Source organism: Pleurodeles waltl, chromosome 2_1, assembly GCF_031143425.1.
Source record: "Pleurodeles waltl isolate 20211129_DDA chromosome 2_1, aPleWal1.hap1.20221129, whole genome shotgun sequence".
In the NCBI taxonomy this organism is placed as follows: domain Eukaryota; kingdom Metazoa; phylum Chordata; class Amphibia; order Caudata; family Salamandridae; genus Pleurodeles; species Pleurodeles waltl.
The window spans coordinates 201,256,858-201,282,466 of record NC_090438.1 but is presented as its reverse complement, the minus strand read 5'-3'; the positions used below and the strand labels follow the sequence as shown (position 1 = coordinate 201,282,466).

General features: G+C 44.8%; 1 protein-coding gene across 3 annotated transcripts in view; it reads left to right on the top strand.

The window, feature by feature from the left end:
- The window catches only part of MTMR1 (myotubularin related protein 1), a 403,694-nt gene that overhangs the window by 310,388 nt on the left and 67,697 nt on the right, over nucleotides 1-25,609 (top strand). For all 3 annotated transcript variants that reach the window (XM_069212405.1, XM_069212404.1, XM_069212403.1), the window contains one exon: nucleotides 20,720-20,812. In XM_069212405.1, the coding sequence (XP_069068506.1) occupies nucleotides 20,720-20,812 (93 nt within the window). The remainder of the gene's footprint in view (nucleotides 1-20,719; nucleotides 20,813-25,609) is intronic.

The following is a 25,609-nucleotide window of genomic DNA, read 5'->3' as shown; positions in this document are numbered from 1 at the left end:
AAGGGCAGAAACAAAACTTCCTCCAGGGTTGGGAAAAGTGGTTGGAGGGAAAGTGAACTTGTAAAAGCTCAACAGATTTTTGTATGCGCAAATCTACGCATGCATAATTGCTTGTGCTAAAATACAGTTCACAAATATTTTCTACAACTATGATTTCCTGGCCTACATCTGTAAATTATTGTGAATTCAATAAAGCCGTAAATCTGCACTAGTGCAAGGACACATACTATGTGTGCATTTTTGTGATTTTCATTATGAATTGGGCCTCTAATTGGTTACCCAAGACCTTTTGTTTGTATTAAAATTCTATCTCTCTGTCTGTTTATCGGTTGGTTTCACTGTGAGTGACACCATCCTACTCTTTCACAAGGAGCATGTTGGCTCATAAAGTAGTTTTGTTCAGTGCCCTGAAAACAGTGGCAAGGTTTGCTGTTTGAGACCACAAATATTTTAGCTTTTTGTCAATGTTTGTTATGATGGTGAGGGTCCAGCAGCTCCCACAACAATAAAGTTTTATGAAAACCATGTCAAAACAAGACATGCATTGACAAAACCAAAACGCTGAACAACGATGTCAGATGTATTGGCTTTGCCAATGCTTGTTTATCTTCATGTTTCCCATAATCTTGTTGGAACTGGTTGAACAGATTTTTCCATTCAGAATTTTTTTGTTGGAAATTCCAGCGTGCATCAACACATTTTACTGACTGATAAGAAATAGTTCTTAAATTTCATAGTAGTTTAGCAAAACGTTTATACCTACTTGCATTTTTTGTGAACATTTTATTCTGAAAGCAAAGAATCACCAATATTTCCTTCAGCCTCCTGCAATTATTTGCATCAAACCAGAGAGCATACTGTCAAACCAGAGAGCATAGTGAGAGTATTATAGGTAACCTCATTTTGTTAAACTTTGCAAATGTGCGTACACATTGTTACACTGGAATCACTGTCAGTAGTGCAAATCGACTTTGCATTAATGAACCATAGGTACAAGTTCGAACAGCATTACCATAAGGATACAAATGTTACAGTGACTGCAGGCAATACCGTTGGCTGATCCATAATGTGGTACTGTAAACTGGCAACCAAAGGGTTTTTGCTGCAAGGTGTTAGGCCTACTTGTCCCAGGAACAAAATAAACATGAAGGAAATTACCCTTGACCTTAACCAGTATGTCCTGGGCATCGGGCTGTAGAAATTCCACACCCCTGTTCATATTTTCCATGACATTCATGACGTGTTGTGTGTTACAGCAGTTTGTTTTTATAATTGTCCCCAAAGGTATTGGGGTCTCAGTTGTTAACCCTGGGGCTTCTAGGGGGTCTCACTGACATTTGAACAAGGCCTTCTTTCTGAATGTAAACATTTTTACACTTATCTTCCTTATTTCTGCTTTTTTTTTGCTGGTCTTACTAGCTTGTGTCACTCTGCCCTCTCAGGGGCCTTTTGAACTACCCATTCTGCCTGCACCTGCGTGCACGGAGGCCAGGATCATTTCGTCTAGACTCTATATTCTTTCATATTCAGTGAAGGGCAAGTTACAATATGTAAAGAGCCTTCACTAATAGCAGAGGCATGATCATCACTTAGCCACTAATGATATACTCATTTAGAGGTCTGGAGTTAAAAGAAGGGCTGGACAACTGTTGAGTCTTGGAATAATAAACACTTTCATTTTAAGGTTTTAAACCATTTTGTTCAGGAGCACTTGTAAAAACATTGCTACTCTTTATGTAGTTCTATGTACCTTTAACATTAAATTTAAAAATGCAAATCCAAGGTGTTGGTTTTCTTTTGTCCTGTTTAGTTTTTCTGAGTTGTATTAGGATATTGAAAGCTTCCTGTAGTTACTCAACATTTTGAAACATAATTAATTGTATCTAGATCTGTGTTGTCTGTTAGTTGTGTTTCTAAGACTTCAAAATTGAGTTTGCTCCGCGGTCGATAGATGCATGTATCTAAGTTGCTATGGGGTGTGTTGATTTGTGTTTTTTTTATGTTGGAAAGTTATCAAATGGTAGTCTGACCATGTGATTTGTGTAATGCTTTGGACGGTAACTAGTTCAGGCTTCACAAAAATTACATTAAGGATGTGTCCAGCGATGTGTTTGTGATTGTGTACAATATGATGTAGCTTCAGTTTGACTAGGTCAGTGGTGATAGCTTTAGGATGGGACATATTGGGTTTGTCAAACCAAATGTTTAGGTCCCCAAGAATGCATAGGTTTGAGTATAATGTTATAAGGTTTGATACTGTATCTAGAAAAGTGTCTGGGAACGTTGAGTTATTAGGTGGAGGTCTGTAAAGGAGTAGAAAGTTACAGGAGGAAGTTGGTGTAGGGCTGCATCTGGTGAGGAGGGCCTCACAACCTTGAATGGAAATGGTGCCTGTTTTACTGAGATTTATTGCTTGTTTGCATATAATAGCTAGTCCACCTCCTCTCTTGCCTATACGGTTTTGTGTGATGGTTTGATATCCCAGAGGAACGGCTTCATGCAACACTGGGGCCAATGTCATCTCCTAACAATGATTTAGTTACGAATAGTAAGTCAGGTTGTGTGTCCGTGAGCAGGTTATAGAGGTGGTGCTTGTTTGTTTTAGGAATGATCGAGCATTTAAGAGCATGCAGTTTAGGAAATGTGTGTTTGTGGCGGTGTTTTTTTTTGTTTTGGCCCAAGCAGGCAAATGCCCTTGCCCTTTCCACCCTTAGCTAAGATGCCTGGGCTGAGACGCCCTGAGCCCTAGGCTTAACTAGCCCTATTGGCCAACAGAAACCTAGTCCTAACCCTAACCAATCAGATTTGTAACCCTAAACCCCACAACAAATGACCCAGCCCTATTAACCAATCATACCCCTAGTCCTGACAACCAATCACAAGACCAACCCTAAAACCACAAACCAATGGGAATCCTAAACCTAGTACCATTCACAACACCAACCCTAAAATCACAAACCAATAGGAATCCCAACCCTAGTACTAATCACAACACCAAAATCAATCAAAGTAATATCCACATCTTAACCTTTCAATCAGGTGACAAGAATGGCAACAACAAACTACTGCTGCTATTTTTGTGTGTTATGTTGCCAAAATGAGCTTAGCATTGGACTGTAAGAAGTGGTGAAAGAGGTGTTTGAGTGGGTGTTCCCATTACAATAGTTTGTCAGAGATTCAACTGCTCCTCTTCGCCCTGGCCTTACACCTCAATGCAATGAATGCAGTTGAACCAACTGTATGACGGTCCACATCAGGTCTAAGAACCAATGGTTCTGCCTTAGGTGGGGAAAACACATATTACAAATTAGAACAAACAGCCTCTGCGCTCCTTCAAACAAATATCACAAGGTGAATTTATGGATTTGGTAAAAGCAAGCAGGCCTTCGGTTGCCCTTCTGACCCTTGTCCACCACACATCTTCAAGAACATTCTTTTATCTACTTCTGCTGCCACACCTGTTAGAAGAATCATCAGTAACTCTTTAACTACAGAAACTTTTCCTGAAGACCTGAAAAAGGCATACATACATCCGTTAATAAAGAAAACAAACCTAGACCCACAGAACCCCAAGAACTACATACTAATCACAAATGGACCTTTACTGGGCAAACTGATAGAAAGAGCAGCATTCGCCCAGATGTCACAATTCATTGAAGACAATTCCATACTTTCAGACTACCAAACTGGGTTCCACCCAGGAAGAGGCACTGAATCAGCACTCGTAGCAATCTGGGATGATCTTAAAAACGCAGTCGACCACAATGGAGTTGCTGCACTACTTCTCTTGGACCTCTCAGCTGCCTTTGATACTGTTCACCACAAGACCCTAATTCAAAGACTCCACGAAGCCAGCATAGAAGGGACTGCTCTGTACTGGATTACATCCTTCCTTCAAAACGGAACGAATATTATCTATTCTTCCCTCTTTTTCGTCCAAACCCTACCTCACAAAAGCAAGGGTCCCCCAAGGATCAATCATCTCACCTGTGCTTTTCAGCATCTACATTGTTATTACCATAATTGATCAATGATTTTCAACGCGTATGCTGCAGCTATGCAAATGACACACAAATACTAATTAAATTGGAATGCCGCAAAGACATTGAAAACTCACAAATCTTCAATTGCCTCAGAGACACTGATCAATGGAAGACTTGGAGCCATCTCAAACTGAATGCTTCCAAAACGGAAATACTCACATGTGGCGACTGGAAAAATTATGACCCACTGTGCACCTGGCCTGATGATCTCGGACCACCTCCTCAAGCATCCAAGGAAGTTAAAAACCTTGTAATTACCTTGGACTCCAGGTTAACAATGAATGCCCAATTGGCCAAATTAGCACTATCAAGCTTCATCACCTTGAAGACTCTGCGATCTTCCCACACCTCGGATTACCACACAAGTTGCAGGCTACTATCTTCTTGTACTATCCAAACTGGATTATGCCAATGGCCTCTACCATGGATCATTGCTATCTACTATGACAAAAACTACAACGTATTCAGAACCCAGCTGCCAGGGTACTATTACATTTTTAGCCACAAGCCCACTTCTCCCCTGCCTTGAGAGCATTACACTGGTTACCCATTGCCAGAAGACCCACCTTCAAGCTACGTTGTGTCACCCACAAAGCTATGCATGGAACAGGACCGCTTTTCATCAGAAACAAAATAATCAAATACATTCAGCAAAGGAACCTCCTCTCAAGGTCTGCACTCCACTGTAGAACACCACCATACACGAAAAAAGCAGTAGGTGGTACATCCTTCTCAGTTCAAGCAGCCAAACTATGGAATTCCTTACCCCAAATATAAGATCCACGGATAACTATCTTGCCTTCAGAAGACTACTCAAGAGTTGGCTCTTTCCTTCATAACCACCATATTTAAACAGCCTATGCCTGTGTTGATAAATATTTATAATCTGACTGTGCATATGCTAGAAATGTATAGTGCTTTAATCCCTTCTGTACTGGGGACATTATGGTTACGTCCACTGGCACAGTGCTCCTCTGCCGAGGACATATCCATTACGTCCTCGGCCTGGAGCTCAGGGGGAGCGTAGCGCTCCCTCTGTGGGCTTCCCTCCCACCCCTCCAAGGCAGGGATGGAAGAGGAAGCCCTTCCCCTTCCACCCCAAACAACCCCCCCAGTGACGTCTGATGACGTCAGCATGTGATCGCACGCTGACCTTATCAGAGACCACCTCCCCATCGTGCTGGAAGCTCAGCTTCCAGCGCGATCGGAAGAGAAATGTAAACATTTCTCTTCCGATCATGTGATGGGGGCCTGAGAGGCTTCAAAGGGAAGGAAAGGAATTTCCTTCCCTTTGAAGTCTCTCAGAGCACTTCAGAAGCCGGATTGTGAAGCAATCCGGCTTCTGAAATGCCCACTAGACACCAGGGATTTTTCGTAAAAAGGAAATTGGCATCTGGGGATCGACCCCTTGGGCAAGGGTCACTCCCCTAGGGGAGCAAATTATATTTAGGCCACTTCCGCCCCCCTTGGGGGCAGATCGGCCTTTTTTTTAATGAGGCCAGTCTGCCCCCAAGAAACCACTAGACACCAGGGAGTTTTTTTTTTAAGGCTAATTCACGGAAGGGGAGCGACCCCTTAAGCAAGGGTCACTCGGGGGGCCTGTTATTATGCCGATCTACCCAGGTGGGGGGTGGGGGGGGGCAGAAACCTCTTGGTGCCAGGGATAATTGTTTTTTTGTTTTGTTTCTTAGAGGTGGGGAGCGACCCCTTAGGCAAGGGTCATTCCCCTGGGGGGGTAAATTGTATTTACAACATCAGATCTGCCGATTTTGTTTTTTATTTTTTAGGCCAATCTGAAACCTCTAGGCACTGGGGATTTTTTTTTTTGCACCAATTTCACGCAAGGGGAGGTTTTGTTTTTTAGAGGTGGGGAGCGACCCCTTAGGCAAGGGTCGCTCCCCTGGGGGGGGTAATTTATTTTAGGCCATTTCTGCCCCCCTTGGGAGCAGATGGGCGTATTTCCATAAGGCCGATCTGCCCCTGGGGGTGGGGGGGCAGAAACCACTTAGGCACCAGGGATTGGTGTGTGTGTGTGTGTTTTCTTTAGGGGCAGCCCCTTGGGTAAGGGTCGCTCCCCATGGGGGCACATTACTGTTGGCCATATCGGTCTGTTTATGGAAGGCCCATCTGCCTTATTTTCCAAAATAAGAGGGTGGGTGTATGGCCATATACCCACCCCAAATAAATGGGGCCAACGTTGCTCTGCCCACCAGTGCGCAGATGGGGCAATTACCCCTGATCCACACCCGGGGGGGGGACCAGAAAGTCTACTAGATGCCAGGGAATAAAAAAAAAAAATAGTGGGGTGGTGGCTACCAACCACTACGGGCCTGGTTATGCCCCCATCCCAACTGAAGGGGGCAACAGTCTTTCAGCTCTCCCCCGCACACTAAAACATCTTATCCCACAGCAAGCAAGAAGACATTTGATTATTTGGGGTTTTGGTTTTACATTTGGGCCATGAGAGCTTGGCTAGCTCTCAAAATCGTACCACTTCGAATGATGAAAGCTACACTTTATGGACTTTGGGACGCTGCCATGTAGAAAAATCCACAAGACCTAGACACATCTGAAAACTAAACATCTGGGTGATTCCAGGGAGGTATGTTTCACATGCACCCGCCCCATTTTCTTTCCCACAATGCCCAGCAAACCTCCATCTTTGCTGGAAATCACACATTTTTCCCACATTTTTGTGATGGAACCTTCCGGAATCTGCAGAAATCCATAAAATTCCTACCCCCCAGCATTGTCTCATCTATACTGCTAAAAATTCTGCTGCACTTGTCAGCCTAAAAATGTTTTTTTTCAAACTGCCCTTTAGGACCCGCTTTGGTTCCCCCTCAATTTCGACATGTTTTTGGCTCTTCCCGGTCACAAGCACTTGGCCCACCTACACAAATGAGGTATCATTTTTACCGGGAGACTGAGGAGAACGTTGGTTAGTATGAAATTGTCCCGGTGCGGTGATCCCACACAGAAATGTGGGAAAAATTAGATATTTTAGCTAACTTTCAGGTTTGTTGAGAATTCTGGATAAGAAAACATTGGGGGATCCATGCAAGTCACACCTCCCTGGACTCCATAAGGTGTCTAGTTTTCAGAAATGTCTCAGTTTGATAGGTTTCCCTAGATGGCTGCTGAGCCCAGGACCAAAAAGGCAGGTGCCACCTCCTCCCCCCCCCCCAAAAAAAAAACAGAAAACAGATAGTTTTGTATTTGATAATTTTTATGTGTCCAGATAGTGTTTTGGGGCATTTCCTTTTGCGGGCAGTAGGCCTACCCACAAAGGTGAGGTACCATTTTTATCAGGAGACTTGGGGGAACGCTGGGTGGAAGGAAATTTGTGGCTCCTCTCTGATTCCAGAATGTTCTGTCACTGAAATGAGAGGAAAAAGTGGTTTTTTTGGCCACATTTTGAGGTTTGCAAAGAATTCTAGGTAACAGAACTTGGTCAGAGCCCCACAAGTCACCTCATCTTGGATTCCCCTAGGTGTCTAGTTTTTAAAACTGCCCAGGTTTACTAGGTTTTCCTAGGTGCCGGCTGAGCTAGAGGCCAAAATCCACAGCTAGGCACTTTGCAAAAAACAGCTCTGTTTTCTCTGATGTGTCCACGTTGTGTTTTGGGGCATTTCCTGTGGCGGGCACTAGGCCTACCCCCACAAATGAGGTACCATTTCTGTTGGGAGACTTGGGGGAACACAGAATAGCAAAACAAGTGTTATTGCCCCTTGTCTTTCTCTACATTTTTTCCTTCCAAATGTAAGACAATGTGTAAAAAAGACATCTATTTGAGAAATGCCCTGTAATTCACATGCTGGTATGGGCACCCCCGAATTTAGAGATGTGCAAATAACCACTGCTTCTCAACACCTTATCTTGTGGCCATTTTGGAAATACAAAGGTTTTCTAGATATCTATTTTTCACTTTTTATATTTCAGCAAATTAATTGCTGTATACTCGGTATAGAATGAAAACTAATTGCAAGGTGCATGTCATTTATTGGCTCTGGGTACCTAGGGTTCTTGATGACCCTACAGGCCCTATATATCCCCGCAACCAGAAGAGTCCAGCAGACGTAACGTTATATTGCTTTAAAAATCTGACATCGCAGGAAAAAGTTACAGAGTAAAACATGGAGAAAAATTGTTGTTTTTTTACCTCAATTTCAATATTATTTTATTTCAGCTGTTATTTTCTGTAGGAAACACTTGTAGGATCTACACAAATTACCTCTTGCTGAATTCAGAACTTTGTCTCCTTTTCAGAAATGTTTAGCTTTCTGGGATCCAGCATAGGTTTCTCACCCATTTCTGTCACTGACTGGAAGGAGGCTGAAAGCACAAAAAATAGTTAAAATGAGGTATGTCCCAGTAAAATGTAAAAATTGTGTTGAAAAATTGGGTTTTCTAATTCAAGGCGGCCTGTTCCTGAAAGCTTTGAAGATGGTGATTTTACCACTGCAAACCCTTTGTGGATGGCATATTCAGGGGAAAAAACACAAGCCTTCTTCTGCAACCCTTTTTCCCCATTTTTTTTTTTAACTAAATATTTGCTGTATTTTGGCTAATTTCTTGGTCTCCTCCAGGGGCACCCACAAAGTCGGGGTACCTCTAGAATCCCTAGGATGTTGGGAAAAAATGACGCAAATTTGGCGTGGGTAGCTTATGTGGAGAAAAAGTTATGAGGGCCTAAGCGCGAACTGCCCCAAATAGCCCAAAAAAAGGTTCGGCACAGGAGGGTAAAAGGCCTGGCAGCGAAGGGGTTAAGAAATATGTATTGTTACCATTGGATAGTAATAAATTATACACATACTCTATAAGCTTGTTTAACAAATGTATATTTACTCACAGTTATATATATATATATATATATATATGTGTGTATATATAAATAAAATAATATATATATATATGTGTGTGTATGTATGTGTGTGTATATACATATATATGTGTATATTATGCTATGCTTAACATGTTCATAGGTCATTGCATAGCTCCTAGATAAGTTGTTATATTAGATACTTATGAATCCCTGCTTTCGTTTTTATATCACAATGATCAAATGTTTTATTATCTATTTAACAGCAAGCCTTTCGCTATTCAAAAGTTGAGGAAATATATATGAATGCTAGAAAAGTGCACTTATTAATTAACTTCAGATATTACATATCTTGAAAGTCTGTGTTTATAGAATACTACTTTTCTACTCAGATGAATATACCTATTATGATATTCCTTGCACATATATTCTCTTACTATGTATTTACTTATCTATTTATTTCTCTAGTCCTACTGTACTAGAGAAAAATACATAAAAATAAGTACAATAAAATATATAAATACAATTCAAATTACAAATAAATACAAAATTAAAAAAAAAAAAAATTATATATATAAATAAAATAATAAATGAAAAATAATATTAATGTACTCTTTTGTAAGCTTTATTCTGTCTCCCAATCACTTTGTCTCTATCAATCTATCCTCCATGCCCACTCTGACTCATCCCAAACCCATTCTACTACTTTCATCTCCAAAATAACCCTGCCTGAGCTTTTCTCTCTTCTACTGCATCAAGCTCACCCCAAACCTCAGTTTACTACCATGATCTCCCAAACAGCCCTACTAAATTCTCCCTTATTTATCTCACCTTTGACTCATCCAAAACCCCTCCTGCTACTATGATATCTCTAACCCTTTCCACAGACTCTTCCCTCCTCCATCTCTCCTTTACTCATCCCAAGCCTCATCCTAGTACTATAAACTCCCTTTTAACTCTTCTGGATGCTTCTCTCCTCTATCCCTCCGTTAATCTAGTCAATCCAACTAACTCACATATCCTCTGCTCAAATTAACTCATAATAATACTAATACTGTACTCATATTTCCCTATTCTAATCCACCACAAATTCCTCTTGGGTTCTGGAGTAGCGTCCTACTCGTCGAAAAGCACTTCAACGCCTCATCAGTGGTAGTAAGTGCTATATAAATACAATTACAATGTTGCTGTGACCCACGATAGGACACACTGCCCACACTGCATTGAGGATAGACAAAACATCATTTCAGCATTTGAGATGGTAACAATCAAGTTGAGATTGATATGAAGTTTGAGAATTACAAGCATTGATTTTGATAATCATATGGAAAAACACATTTTAACCATAGTACAAAGCTTTCACTAAATTATAAGTGTGAACATAAATTATTATTTAGCAAACATCTGAACAGACAGAACCGACTGGTCCACAAGGTAGAGCACTGAGGGCCACCAGACTTGAGGTTTTGGTGCATATAACCTAATTGGTCAGACCTTGTCATAAATACTAGCCCCTAAGACCAGTACAAGGTTCAGTATTTTCTCCTCATTCAAGGATGATCTTTACATCACTGCAGACAAGTCTAATAGATGATCCATGAGTTTAAACTTTGCTAGTTGCAATTATTTCTGACCTAGGCTTGGATCAAGTCCGGAAAAAGCTCTAGAAGCTCAGCTGTTTAACTGCTTGGAGAGAAAAAGCTGCCTTCCTAATTGAGATGCAGGACTGAGTCTCCAAGAGGCAGTGACTGATCCCCAGAGCAGTTCAAAGTTCAGCTGCCTGGAAGGATCTACAAAGGTCATCCCTACATTCTGCTTCAGTCCTGGAGACATGAGGTCACTCCCAGCCAGCTGGGGGACACCCACAAAGGTGGTCAGGGCTCCCAACAGAAGAAAGAGGGGGGAGATAAACTTACAGATAAGGAACTCTCCAAAGGCCCCCAAAAGAATTCCCAGGGAGGGGGTGGCAACCATTCCTTTTCCAGATTTGGGAAAAAGCCAGGGACATATGATAGGTCAGGAAAATCCAACCTCAAATGCATGGAGTGTTACCAGTATGGTCACTATAAAGGCGACCCCCAGTGCTCCAAGAGAGCACCGTCCACTACCGGACAGACACATGGGTTGACTAGTGTAGCGCTCGGGGGGAGATGGACCCAGATAGCTTTGGGGAACAGGTAGAGATTTCCCTAGTGTCCCTGGGAAAAGGAGAAATGGTGCCCAAAGCCCACATGCCCCAAAATACTTCCAAGTACAGGCGGTGGGTCACCATTGATGGGCAGAAGGTGAAGGCTCTGCGTGACACAGGAGCCAGTATGACTACTATCAAGAGTCAGCTGGTGTCAACAGAGCAGATAGTCCCTAATACATTCCACCAGGTCATAGTCGCTGACAATCGTGAGAGTCACCTACCGGTGGCTCTGGTTCCCTTTGAGTGTGGGGGGTTGGGGGGTCTCTGGTACTCTGAAAGTAGCTGTGAGTCCTGCCATGCCTGTAGATTGTCTGTTAGGCAATGATCTTGAGCATACTGCTTGGAAAGAAGTGGAGCTCAGATCTCACCTGGAGATGTTAGGGTTACCTGAGTGGGTCTTCATGACCACATGGTCCATGGCTGACCGAGAGGGAAGTCAAGAGCGTCTGGAGCCTGGAACAATGGCCCAGAGAGCTGCCAAGAGGAGGGGCAAGGGGCGCGGGAAACCAGTCCCAGAAGTTCCCGCAGTGGTTGACGGGGCTCCTGAGGAGGAGGCTCCCGAGCCAACGGGGGAAGACATTGCCACCCTAGGTGACCTACCTGAGCTTGCTGGCTGGAAGTTGAGGGTGGACCCACCAGGGAGGAATTCTGCAAGGCGCAGAAAGAATGTCCCACTCTAGAAGGTCTGAGGAAGCAAGCCTCAGACCAGGTGGCAGGTGAAGCCTCTGGCGATCACCACATATATTGGGAGAATGATCTCCTCTACAGTGAGCTAAGGTTCCGGCCTTTGGGGCAGCGCGTGCGCTGGTGGTCCCCCAGTGTTACCGAACCTTCCTACTGGGTCTGGCTCATGACATTCCCCTGGCAGGACATTTGGGACAAGGCAAGACCTTTGACAGGCTTGTCACCCACTTTTATTGGCCCAGAATGAGGACAAACTCTGATAAGTTCTGCAGATCTTGTCCTACCTGCCAGGCCAGTGGTAAAGCAGGAAAAAGGGTTAAAATCCCCCTGATTCCACTTCCTGTCGTTGGCACCCCCCTTTGAAAGGGTGGGCATCGACATTGTTGGTCCATTGGACCCCAAAACTGCCTTAGGCCACAGGTTCATCCTGGTTTTGGTGGACCATGCCACCCGTTACCCAGAGGCAATCCCTCTGAGGACCGTAACTGCACCGGTGGTAACCAGAACTCTGATGGGGATATTTACCCGGGTGGGATTCCCAAAGGAGATAGTGTCTGACAGAGGCACTAACTTCATGTCTGCATACATGAAGTCTCTGTGGGATGCGTGTGGTGTAACCTACAAGTTCACCACACCCCATCACCCCCAGTCTAATGGTCTTGTGGAGAGATTCAACAAGACCTTGAAAGGCATGATTGGTGGCCTCCCTGAGGCCATAAGGCGTAAGTGGGACGTCCTCTTACCATGCCTTCTCTTTGCTTACAGAGAGGTCCCCCAGAGGGGGGTGGGGTTCAGTCCCTTTGAGCTTCTCTATGGGTACCCTGTCAGGGGACCCTTAAGCATTGTCAAGGAGGGGTTGGAGAAAGCTCCAAAGGCACCCCCTCAGGATGTGGTCAGCTACATGTTGGCCCTCCGCAACCAGATGACCTTCTTTTGGAAAGAGGCCCAAAGTAACCGTGTGGCCAGTCAAGAGGTAATGAAACGCTGGTATGACCAGAAGGCCACCCTGGTAGAGTTTCCACCTGGAGACAAAGTGTGGGTAATGGAGCCAGTAGAGCCTAGAGCTCTCCAGGACCGCTGGTCTGGCCCATTTGAAGTAAAGGAGCGGAAAGGGGAGGCCACTTACCTAGTGGACCTCCAAACCCCTAGGAACCCCCTAAGGGTGCTCCATGTTAACCGACTAAAGGCTCATTTTGAGAGGTCTGAGGTCAACATGCTTCTGGTCACAGATGAAGGAATGGAAGAGGAGAGTGAACCTCTCCCCAAGAAGGTGATGGGTCAGGGAAAGGGGTCATTCTTTCTGACTCCCTGACTCTAAACCAGAAAGGAGACTGCTATGAGCTGTTGGAGCAGTTCTCCTCCCTGTTCTCCCTTACTCCTGGACTGACCCACCTCTGTGTTCATATCATTGACACCGGTGACAGTCTCCCTGTGAAGAACAAAATTTACAGGTTATCGGATAAGGTGAAGGCCAGCATCAAGGAGGCGGTCTCCAAGATGTTAGCTCTAAGGGTTATCGAGAAATCCAGTAGTCCCTGGGCCAGCCCAGTGGTGTTGGTGCCTAAGGCTACTGCCCCAGGTGCGAAGCCAGAACTCCGGTTCTGTGTGGACTACCGGGGTCTCAACTCAGTCACACGGACTGATGCTCACCCCATCCCCCGAGCTGATGAGCTCGTTGACAGGCTGGGCGCTGCCAAGTTCCTGAGTACGTTTGATCTTACTTCAGGGTACTGGCAGCTCGCCCTGACTGAGGGGGCTAAAGAAAGATCCGCATTTTCAACCCCTGATGGCCTTTACCAGTTCCGGGTGATGCCATTTGGGTTGAAAAATGCCCCCGCTACCTTCCAACGGTTGGTTAACAGGGTCCTAGCTGGCAAGGATGCCTTCTGTGCAGCCTACCTGGATGACATAGCTGTCTACAGTTCCAGCTGGGAGGAACACCTGCTCCACCTCAATGAGGTGCTTCAGGCCCTGCAACAGGCAGGCCTGACCATCAAGGCTAGTAAGTGCCAGATTGGGCAGGGTTCCATGGTGTACTTGGGACACCTAGTGGGTGGTGGCAAGGTGCAGCCACTCCAGGCCAAAATTGAAACTATCAGGGCCTGGCAACCACCTAGAACTCAGACTGAGGTGAGAGCCTTTTTAGGCCTCACAGGATACTACCGCAGATTTGTCAAGGGCTATGGTACCATTGTGTCACCCTTGACAGAACTCACTTCCAAGAAACAACCTAGGTTGGTGAATTGGACAGAGGCTTGTCAGAAAGCCTTTGACTCCCTGAAGGAAGCCATGTGCACGGCCCCCGTGTTAAGGCCCCTGACTACTCCCAGGAATTTATCGTGCAGACAGACGCTTCAGAGCATGGCATAGGGGCGGTCCTAGCACAGCTAAATGAGGAGGTCCTAGACCAACCAGTAGTCTTTATTAGCAGAAGGCTATTACCACGGGAACAGAGGTGGAGTGCTATTGAGAGAGAAGCTTTTGCTGTGGTCTGGGCACTGAAGAAGCTAAGACCCTACCTGTTTGGGACTCACTTCCGGGTTCAGACAGTCCACAGGCCCCTCAGATGGCTCATGCAGATGAGGGGTGAGAATCCAAAACTCTTGAGGTGGTCCATTTCCCTACAGGGGATGGACTTTATGCGGGAACATCGCCCAGGGGTTGACTACGCCAATGCTGATGGTCTCTCCAGATACTTCCTCCTTAGCGATGAGAGCTCCCAGGAGGTCGGGTAGCTCTCCCCACTTTCAGCTGGGGGGGACACATGTTAGACCTGACAGCCTTAGGGTGGTCACCCCTAACTTTTTGCCTGCCTCCCTCCACTTTTTGGACACTGTTTTTGCTGGCTTTTAGACTCTAGCACTGGTTAGCAGTGGTAAAGTGTGCAAAGTGCATATGCTCTCTCCCTTAAAACATGGTAACCTTGAATCATACCTGATTGGACTATTTAATTTACTTATAAGTCCCTAGTAATATGCACTCTATGTGCATAGGGCCGGTAGATTAAATGCTACTAGTGGGCCTGCAGCACTGGTTGTGCCACCCACTTAAGTAGCCCCTTTTCCTTGTCTCAGGCCTGCCATTGCAAGGCCTGTGTGTGCAGTTTCACTGTCACCTCGACTTGGCATTTAAAAGTACTTGCCAAGCCTAAACCTCCCCTTTCTCCACATATAAGTCACCTCTAATGTGTGCCCTAGGTAACCCCTAGAGCAGGGTGCTGTGAGGGTGAAAGGCAGGACATGTACCTGTGTAGTTTACATGTCCTGGTAGTGTAAAACTCCTAAATTCGTTTTTGCACTACTGTGAGGCCTGCTCCCTTCATAGGCTAACATTGGGGCTGCCCTCATACAGTATTGAAGTGGTAGCTGCTGATCTGAAAGGAGTAGGAAGGTCATATTTAGTATGGCCAGAATGGTAATATAAAGTCCTGCTGACTCGTGAAGTTGGATTTAATATTACTATTCTAGACATGCCACTTTTAGAAAGTGAGCATTTCTTTGCACTTAAATCTTTCTGTGCCTTACAATCCACATCTGGCTGGGCTTAGTTGACAGCTCCTTGTGCTTTCACTCCGACACACCCCAAACACAGGGTACTCAGCCTCACTTGCATACATCTGCATTTTGAATGGGTCTTCCTGGGCTGGGAGGGTGGAGGGCCTGCTCCCACACAAAGGACTGCCACACCCCTTACTGGGACCCTGGCAGACAGGATTGAACTGAAAGGGGACCTGGTGCACTTCTTAGCCACTCTTTGCAGTCTCCCCCACTTCAAAGGCACATTTGGGTATAAAACAGGGCCTCTGCCCTACCTCATGAGACACTTGCTAGAGAAGAAACCTGAACCAGAACCTGCATCCTGCCAAGAAGAATTGCCTGGCTGCCTAAAGGACTCGCCTGACTGCTTTCTACAAAGGACTGCTGCCTTGCTGTTGCCCTGCTGCCTTGCTGTTGCCCTGCTGCCTTGCTGAACTCTTGTCTGGCTGTAAAAGTGCTCTCCAAGGGCTTGGATAGAGCTTGCCTCCTGTTCCCTGATGTCTCAGGACCAAAATGACTTCTCTCTTTCACTTGGACGCTTCGTGCGGCGAAATTTTCGACGCACAGCTTGTTCCGCGGCAAGAAAAACACCGCACACCGACGCTGATCGACGCGACGCCTTCGGGGCGACCGGAACTTCGACGCACGGCCTCGCAAGGACAACGCCGCCCGACCTCCAGAGGAGAAATCGACGCAACGCCTGCTGTGAGAGCGAAACTTCGACGCACAGCCCCGCAGAACGACACGCAGCCGGTAAACAAGCAGGAGAATCCACGCACAGACCCGGGACATCTGGTAATCCCCGCGATCCACAGAAAGAGACTGTCTGCGCGCCGGAAAACGACGCACGACTTCCCCGCGTGAAAAATAACGACGCAAGTCCGTGTGTGCTGGGGAGAAATCAACGCACACACCCTTTTTCAACGTATCTCTGCTTCTGTGGCCCTCTGAGGAGATTTTCCACTGCAAACCAGGTACTTTGTGCTTGAAAGAGACTTTGTTTGCTTTTTAAAGACTTAAGACACTTTATATCACTTTTTAGTGATATCTCTACAAATTCACATTGCAACTTTATTCGTTTTGACCTACAATTATCCTTATAAATATTATATATTTTTCTAAACACTGTGTGGTGTATTTTTGTGGTGCTATATGGTGGTATTGTATGATTTATTGCACAAATACTTTACACATTGCCTTCTAAGTTAAGCCTGACTGCTCGTGCCAAGCTACCAGAGGGTGGGCACAGGATAATCTTGGATTGTGTGTGACTTACCCTGACTAGAGTGAGGGCTTTTGCTTGGACAGGGGGTAACCTGACTGCCAACCAAAAAACCCTTTTCTAACAGTCATCAAGGCCCAGGGGAAGTTAATACTCTTCAAACTAACACATTTGAACCTGACTCTCCCTACTTTGTAAGAAGCCTGTATCCTTCCCTTTAGAGGCCCTCACATTTTGAGGCAATGGTAATTTTAGGGGTTAGGGTGGGTATGGGTTTTTGAGTGGCAAGTGTAATATAAGAGGAGTTTAAGGTGGGTATGGGTTTTTTGGTGGCAAGCGGTATTTTAGGGTTTATTTTTTGATGACCAAATTTGATTGTCTTGACAGCAACTAAAACAGGACACACGCATGATATAGCGGGGAGACCGACACAGTGGTCAAGCACACAATGCTCATCAAAATAACACATGGAAATAACTAAGCAAAAGTTCTACCCCTTGTAGGATCTCTAGCCAGCTAACCCAGCCATTTCCCCCAGATCCGTCTTTGTTTGCAAGGACAGCCTTGGGCTTTGTAGATCGGTTTCTCTTGTTGTGAACACCAGTCCACCCCGTCGCCACTGGGATATAGCAGGAGCAGTGGGAGTTCTTCAGCGAGCGGCTATGCCATGCTTGGTGTCCTTTTGGCCCTCCTACCCCCAGAGCCCTCAAGATTCCCAACAAAATCATCAAAGCATTAAGGGTCATGGTACAGTTAATCTGGGAGATCCCACAACCTGCCTAGTGTGCCCATGAGGGGTTTGGTGTCCGGGAGGGGGTAGCTTAGGGGAAGGGTTGGTTTGGGTAACAGAGGAGTAGAAGACATGCCGCAGTAGAAGATATTTGTAGAATTGCATTTTTGAAAGGGAGTAAGTGTTCTGAAGTTCTTGAAATGACGGAATATGTGTCCCTGACCAGACATCGCCTAACTGCCAGAGGCCTTTAAGGTCTCATTTCCCAAAGACCTGCAGTGGTGCAGTCTGTTACAGCCAGGTGCCATGCCAGAAGGGTGTTTGCTGTGTGGGTGTTGTGTTCCAGTGAAGGGCAGCTCTCGAAGGCCAGGGTACTGTTTTGGTCACGGAGGGTGTATTTTGGGGGTTCGGGGAACCATAGAGCATAGCCAATACTTGGAGGAACCCTAAAACCGTAGAAGAAATACTTGTAGCCGATAGACGGAGTCCAACCATCCTCCTTTGAACTAGTCGTGGATCACTAGAAGGTGGGATGCCAGATAATAAAGATAGAGGTTAGCCCTGCAGTCAAGCCCTTACAGCCACCCAGCCGTGCGCAGCGGGGGTTGGGCAAGAGGGCCTGTCTCTGTCAGTGGATCTGTGAGTGGGTGCATGAGTGTATGAGTGGGCACATGAGTCTGTAAGTGCATCTATGAGTGAATGAATTAGTGTATGAATGAGTCTGTGAATTTTTTTTTTTTGCTTATTCGCAAATATTCATGAATATTCCCAAGTATTGCTTGTGGTGAAAAAAATCATTTTAAACCCATAATTTGACCCTCAAACGCCCCTATAGCACACCCCTGGGGCCAGGGTATCTCCACCCTGACCCCTTATGCTACTTTTCATTTTGTTTTTCAGGCCCAGGGATAATGTCCCGGGACCTTAAAATGGCAGCCACAACTTTCTGTTCCGTTTATGGCCAGCCAATTACAGCACTACTATTTGCACGCTAATTCTCAAATAGTCATGAATCAGTCGCAAATTATTTGCGACCCTGGATATAAAAAATTTGATTTTCCTTCATATCTCGTGAACTACTGAATGGATTTACACCAAATAAGAAAAAGACCCATCTGAGGACCAACAGCTACCTTTGAGCCAAATTTGGTTTAATTCCGTTTAGCAGTTCGGTCTGTAGGCGTGTCTAAGGAGTCTATGGGAATTAACATGGGGAACACACACATACATGTTTCAGTTTGATAAGTTATGAAAGGCTTTGGTTGCATTTATTACTATGCAACATTCTGTTCTGAGATACCTTTGAACCTCAACTCGGGCTGGCTTTAGGCATGAGCAAGCTGGGACCAATGCTTGATTTGTAAATGAAAGAGTGCTGGTCCTCAACTTTGTGCTCAGAAGCCCACGGCTGGTGCAATGAAATGTCTGAATACCAAGTCTGCGTAGTTCTAATTACCATCATGCCTCTATAATTCACAACTAGACATTCCCTTCCCCAAGGTCAGAAGTCGATGCTACACGGGGTAGATGGCACCAACCCACTCTTTTCACAGGGTGTACTGTGTCTACCCTACCAAGTGACTGGGCTCCACAGAAATTTGCAAAACATGTTCATCTACCCTGCCAATTTGCTAAACTTGCCCCAGTGTAATTTTCAGACTTCGTTTACAATCTGCAGTGCCTGCACATTGTCTGCTTTGTTCTGAGCAGCAACCTGCAGGTGGGGAGGAGGCTTAGCAAATTCTAGCTGGGCCCTGAACAAAGGCTGAAGTTAAGGGGCCATCAGACTCCTTTTGTTGAAGTATCCTGACTGGGAGATATGGGGAGCCTTACACCAAAATGGAATGGAGGGGAATCAAAGTAACATACCTTATCACAGCACACGTAATTAAGAGAGGCAAGTTTTTGACTTTGGTCAGTCCCTTTATATAAGAGATATCCATGCACTGTAGGAATGACATGTTGGTCTGTCCCAGTATTTTACACAAATAATTTAAATGCCACTATTTTGTTTTATTTCTTTTATAGCCTACTCATCTCAATGCAGGGTGTCAGAGTGCTTACGTCACACGGACACATTGACATTTGTGTAAATCAAAGTGCAGGATGTGTTGCGTAACAAAGTGATAATTTATGAACTGCAAATAACAAAGGGTATCTGTGTTAAAAGCAGTTACCCACTTCATCCATTTACATAAAATAAAAATCTGGCATCTGCATTTTACATAATGTGCTTTATATGAGACATATTAACCCTCTATCCTTCTTTGAATCAAAACTAAGACTATACAAAACGCAGATCTCTCCAGCAAATAAGTTAGCCTCCACTGATATCTCACTATTATTAATAAGCTTTATTTGGCACACCAAAATCTTTGCAGCAGGTTCCTTAACCCCATAAGATATTTGAAAATGCAGACTTTGCGATCAGTTAAGCAGAACAGATTTGCTGCCATGTTTATCCTGTTTCCAATGTTTTTGTGACAGGTTTTAAAAAGTAAACGTTTAAGCTGAGGCACAGATTTTGCATCTGGGTTGCGTCACTTTTTTGGCACATCCGCGACGCAAAATCTAAATTGTTGGACCCGCTAAACGTATGTACAGGGTCTTATGATCGGATGTCACTTTCTGTGAGGTCATGGGTTAAAGTGCTTCTTATGGTTTTCAACGTGCTGCAGTCGCTGTGTTTGGCACCCATGCACTTCTCACCCCCTGCTAGCTCACATCAACACCCCCTCCACTCCCAGCAGCCTGGAACCGAACCACCCTGGCAGAGCTGAGGTTCTTCCGGTGAGCAGGGGTGGGCGCGGAGACGCGTGTCCAGAGCCAAGGGACCGCCGCCTCATTTTATTCCGCAGTAGTGAGGGCGGCACATTCCCGCCCTCCCAGGGGTCACTGGAGCAAGGGCCGACTCGGGCACCTCAGCTCTGTGTTGCACAACATCAGTTGGTTGCTATGCACTTATTATGTGACTTAATGTCATCTCACTGCTGACGGTTTGTTGTTTACTTAAATAAAGGAATAATTTAAAAACAAATCTTGACAGACTGTCGGTCTTATTTAGTAGACAGCGATGGAGGGTAAACATAGGTATGCACACAGCGGTGTTGGCCTTTTGTTTAACCTTTAAACTCTGCAGTTATCATCTGGGTAGCTTAAATATTGGGGTTGCAAGTAAGTAGTAAAGTTCAGGAGATGTGAATCACTCAGAAACGTTCCTTTATCAAACTCTTCTGTACCCCTTCGGGTGGTTTTTCTACTCTGGGGGCTGCGGGGTGGGGAGTCATATGTGGCGTCTTCTGGGGTACTAAAGGGAGTTGGCATTCGCTTTAATTTTTTATCATCAGTGAAGTTACTAATCATTAGGTTCCGTTAGTATTCACGGTCAATGGAAGTTTGATGTCAGATTTGTCTCTTTATAAATAATGGTATTGCATGTTTTCTTTGACTTTCATTTGCCACGATTAACATGTAGACCTGCTACTTTTCAGAGAGTAGGCCACGGGGATGACAACCACGCTGATGCAGACAGGTCGCCCATTTTTCTCCAGTTCATAGACTGCGTGTGGCAAATGACAAAGCAGGTAGGATGCCTTGCGATGTGTGAATTTTTGCTATTTTATGCTATTTTACTCGAAAATTCACGCTTTGAGCGATAATACACTGGTGTGACATCATTATGGAATGTGTCAGCTGGTTTTATCCCTGTTGTGCTTTGGTCTTAAAAACATAATATTCGCTGGTGATATACTTTTTATGCATCTGTAACTGTAACAAATAATATGTGATCGATAGTCCTAATATCAGTACGCCTGGCCATTTTGTAAACTGTATATTACAGCAGGAAAGAATAATTAATCTATTTGTGAGTACCACTACCCATTTCTGAAATGCCCTTTTGAGTTAATCCTTAGAAATGTTTTGTAAAATAAAAGTAAAAGATGTTATAATCTCTGCTCTTAGTGTTTTTCATGAGTGCAAAATTAAAACTGACAGTGTGTGCAAACACATATTAGCAAACCAACATTATATACTAGAAAGTTATTTGTGAAAATGTGGATTATGCAACACACAGTTTCCTCTGTGGGAACTTTAGAAATAATTAACTGTGTTATACATGAGCACCCGCACTGGCTGTACAAAAGCCTGCCTTTAATTTCCTTATTACAGTCGAGTTGTGACACCTGTAGCCGCCTGTAATAATGAAATGACGCAGTTGCTAAACTGGTATGATTTATTACAGTTGAGTTGTTGTCATAATGCCTGCTGCCATAGACAACAGCCAAGGTGAAAGCAGGTAACAGAGCTTAATTACAGTTGCAGATTAAACAATCACAATGAGAACTGGCTTTTCATTCTTCTCATTCTTCTGAACAGTGATTATTCTGAAGATGTTTATAGCAACATGTTTATTTTTTGCACGTATAGGTCATTACAGGAAAGTGAAAAACTCTGTGCTTTTCAACACATTCTGAGCTACACCGTTTTTAGTTTAACTTGCATCAAACTGATTGTAATATCATTCTGCAGCAAACTAATGATAACTTTTTGGCGTGTTTAATTTCGCACTAAAGATTCTGCTGTTTTTCATGTCTGTAATCTTACTATCTTTCATATGAAAGACATAACATCAAGGACTAAAGTGATTTGTGGGCAGAAAGATGGTATGACCATATATCATAAATAATAAAATACCCTCTGCTATATTTTAAAAGGGTATTGCTTGTCACTTCAGAGTTCCATGACCTTATAACAACTCTCTGCTTCAGTCTTGTTCCTCTATAGAATCACGGTATAACTCTGTGGCAATATCTTTCTAATGTGTATGACAGAGGGTGCTTTATCGCACATATTTTACGACCCCAACCAGAGTTCCAGCTTATAATTTGACATTGTTTGTGGCGAAGGAATATTTGTGTGTGTATTGTTCTCTGTCTTTACATAGTGAGTCGTTATTCGAGTGAGATACCCCTCCTAATGAGAACTAAAAAGCTTTCGTTTTGAACTTTTCTTTAAAATATCAGTCTTTTTAATTGCTCTTCATTCAGGTTTTTCAACATGTCTGGTTATAGTAAAGTACATATACATTACAGAATTACCCAGTATTAATGTAGTTGCCTGCTAGACAGCTCCTTGTCCTTATTCAGTACACAGTCCTATGTCTACAGATTCTAAACACCCCCCTTCAGCCCATCTCCAAAAGACCTGTGCCCCATGAGATGTCATGCTGTTTTCCCGGTGCAGTCATGTAATATAACAATGCTTTACAGCAAAGTTGTCCAGCCACCACCTCCCACTCCAAAAACACACTTTGGGTTAAAGCTACAATGATCAACTGTAACTATAAATAAACAGTTTCCTGGCTGATCTCTTGTCCATTTGGTGAAGTGTGATCATGTTATAATCATCTGAATCTTACTCTACCTCTCATTTATCTTTCACTATGCGTGCTTGTTACCTGCTTACAGCCGGGTATGTGCATCTACCACCAGTCACATTTCAGGGTGGCTTCTCGTCTGATTTTGCCTCCAAAACCAATGTGTATGTGTCCCATGTAGCCTCGCGGGTAGGGGGTGGATTTCTCCATCGCTCTACATAGTTCACTCAGGGCACCCTCTTCTGCAGTGGGCCATCACCTCATATCCATTAACTAGGTGCCTAGTGCTAGTTTGGGGATCTCCAGGACATGAATATGCAGAGCTTTAACAACACTAAAGCCAAGTAGATGAATTCCATTAGGTGCCTGGTCTTCTTGGAACTGTGTAGTATTCCCAACAGATACGCCATGGGATTTGGCTCAAAACGTTCTTGATGACGCCACCCAGTTCTTGCAGCACCCTCTGCCAGTACTGCTCAACCATTAGGCACTGCCACACCATATGGTTAAACCCTTGTGGTTCTGATACCTCAGGCGTGTGAAACTGGCCCGATGTACATGCAGGCAGTATGCCCTGGGGCCAAGTACATCTACTGGAGATAATTAAGCTGAGTGTATTTCAGCCATGCATTCTGAGACTTTTTTCACCCCCTTAAGAGCTTTCTGCCATTTTTCGTCCATGATTGCTTTACCCCAACACCCCTCCCAGTGCTCACTGAGTGGTAGAAGCGCTGGTAGATGCTGAGCAAGTATAGCAGAGCATAACTTCGTCACCCCTCCTCTCACCATACTGGGAGTCAGCAGCCGCTACAATGTGTCAGGTTCCCCATGATCTTGGGGCCAAAGTAGTCCCAGTGCCTGCACTAGTGCATCATATGTGATGAAGCGGCAAGGTCCCAAATTATACATGTCCCAAATGTCTTGTCAAGTCCGAAGCGTACTGTGGGCATATAGGTTCCCTACAGTCAGTATACTCGCTTCTGTTTACAACTTCTCGTGTACCGTACCAAGCAACCAGGTCACTGGTATTGACCAAAGTGGAACATTAGGGGTGCAAGGAAACCCATGCCCCTTGAGGTGCATGTAATGCTGCCAGCAATATTTGGCTATCGCCACCAGCTTATGGAGGTACTTCTGGTCCTGTCCTTTAACCATTAACCATTGGATCTGTTTAGTTGCATCTAGATTCCCAAATAACTGGCCACTAAGCCACCTCATTACCCTCTGGAGTTGAGCTGCTGCATAATATATCTAATAGGTTGGGGTTCTTAGTCCCCCTTGGTCTATAGTTTTAAAAAGTGTCTGTAGGGCTACTCTCTATCTCCCCGCCTCCCATATCAGGTCTGACAATGCACTATTTTTAATGACCAAATGTATTGATTTTTCAGTACAAGCTACACGTTAGCAAAACAAAAGCAAGACAGAGAACCGTCAAATCAGTACATCAGCAGAGGAACGCCGATAACAATCAATCAATTCCCGTATCTAGGTAATGATAAGCTCACTACCTGCCTCAGATTTTCTCGTGTTTACGAGGGCAACCCAAAGCTTCATGTATGGTTTGCTCCAGCTGGGCATACCAGGCCACCCTTCTTTGCCACTCTGCCACTGGGCGGCCTCTGCAACCTCCACTTACAAGCAATTTCTCACTTGTTATCCCCACGAAAATGCCCTCTTCCCCCCACATATTCCAGTAACCCCAACAATGTCGTTCTAGGAGTGAAGACAAGCTGACGGCTCAAGATAGCAGAAAGCTCTCTCCAGATTATCTCTCAGAAAGGCACCAATTCCAGACAGTATCAAACAACGTGATAGAAGTCTGCTTCCGGCATGAACATCTAGGACAAGTTGGCTTGATCAGTCTACCAGCCGATGAAGCCACTTGGGGGAGGGAGGGTCATAGTCGTATACTTAATATGCAGATAGATAGTTGAGTTGAACTAGTCTGAGATGCGTGGAAAATGCCAGTTCCTTTGGGGCCACTCTAGTCTTGTACAAGTTCTCTCAAACAGGTCTCCTATTTCTTTCTCATTCTAAGGGAATGCTATGGGACATTAATGATGAGGGAACGGTAAATCAGAGCGAGAGCCCCTTTCTGCACCTTCCCCATCATTAGTTTTGCCTCCATGGGGCTAAATTCAGTATCTGCATGCCCCCAGGAATGTCGGCAGTCAGAGCATGACACAGCTGCAAATGCTTGAGAAAGTGGGATGAGAAAGCTGGTACTGCTCCCTCAATGCCTGAAATGAATTCATCTGCGTGCCCTCCCAGACGTCCCCAAGATAGGTAATGCTGATCCTGTCCCACCGGTACAAAACCCTCTAGACCTACTGTGTGACACAGCTACGTCCCCTGCCAAAGAGGAGTGAGCTCGGTAAAATGATTGTCCCAACCCAGAAATCGAAGTGCCACCCTCCAGCAGGACAGCACCACTGGGGTACACTCTGGGAGAGAACAAAAGATAGGGGCCCCATAGAGCATGCCCGTCAGTTTATCTAAGCCTAGTAAGGCCAGCTCTGCCTGAGGCTGGGCCATCTCAACCCGTTATAATAGTCCCGAAGCTAGATAGTAACAGTACAGATCTGCCATGCCCATTCCACTGTTAAATGGGCATTAACGGCAATTAGTAAAGGCCACACGTGAGCGGCCGCCTGGCCAGAGAAATGTACAGATTGTCACCATAAGAAACCATCGCTTAGTAATGGAGTGTGGATAATTCGAAAAAAATTATAAAAATCAGGGCAGGACCATCTTAAAAAGTGCTACTCGTCCGAGGACATGTAGTGGCAGGCGACTCCACCTCGTTTCATCCCAGCTTCTAGCAGGGTTAGATTGAGACTCCAGTCCAGGTCTTGGATATGTGAAATGTGGATGTCCAGGTATTTAAAGGACCAGTGGTGCCAAGGGAGTGCAGACCGCCAAGAGCAAGCACTTGCATCACCTGCAATGGGGACCAACAGGAATTTTGTTTTGTTCACCTGCAAGAAGAAGGCATCTCCGTATA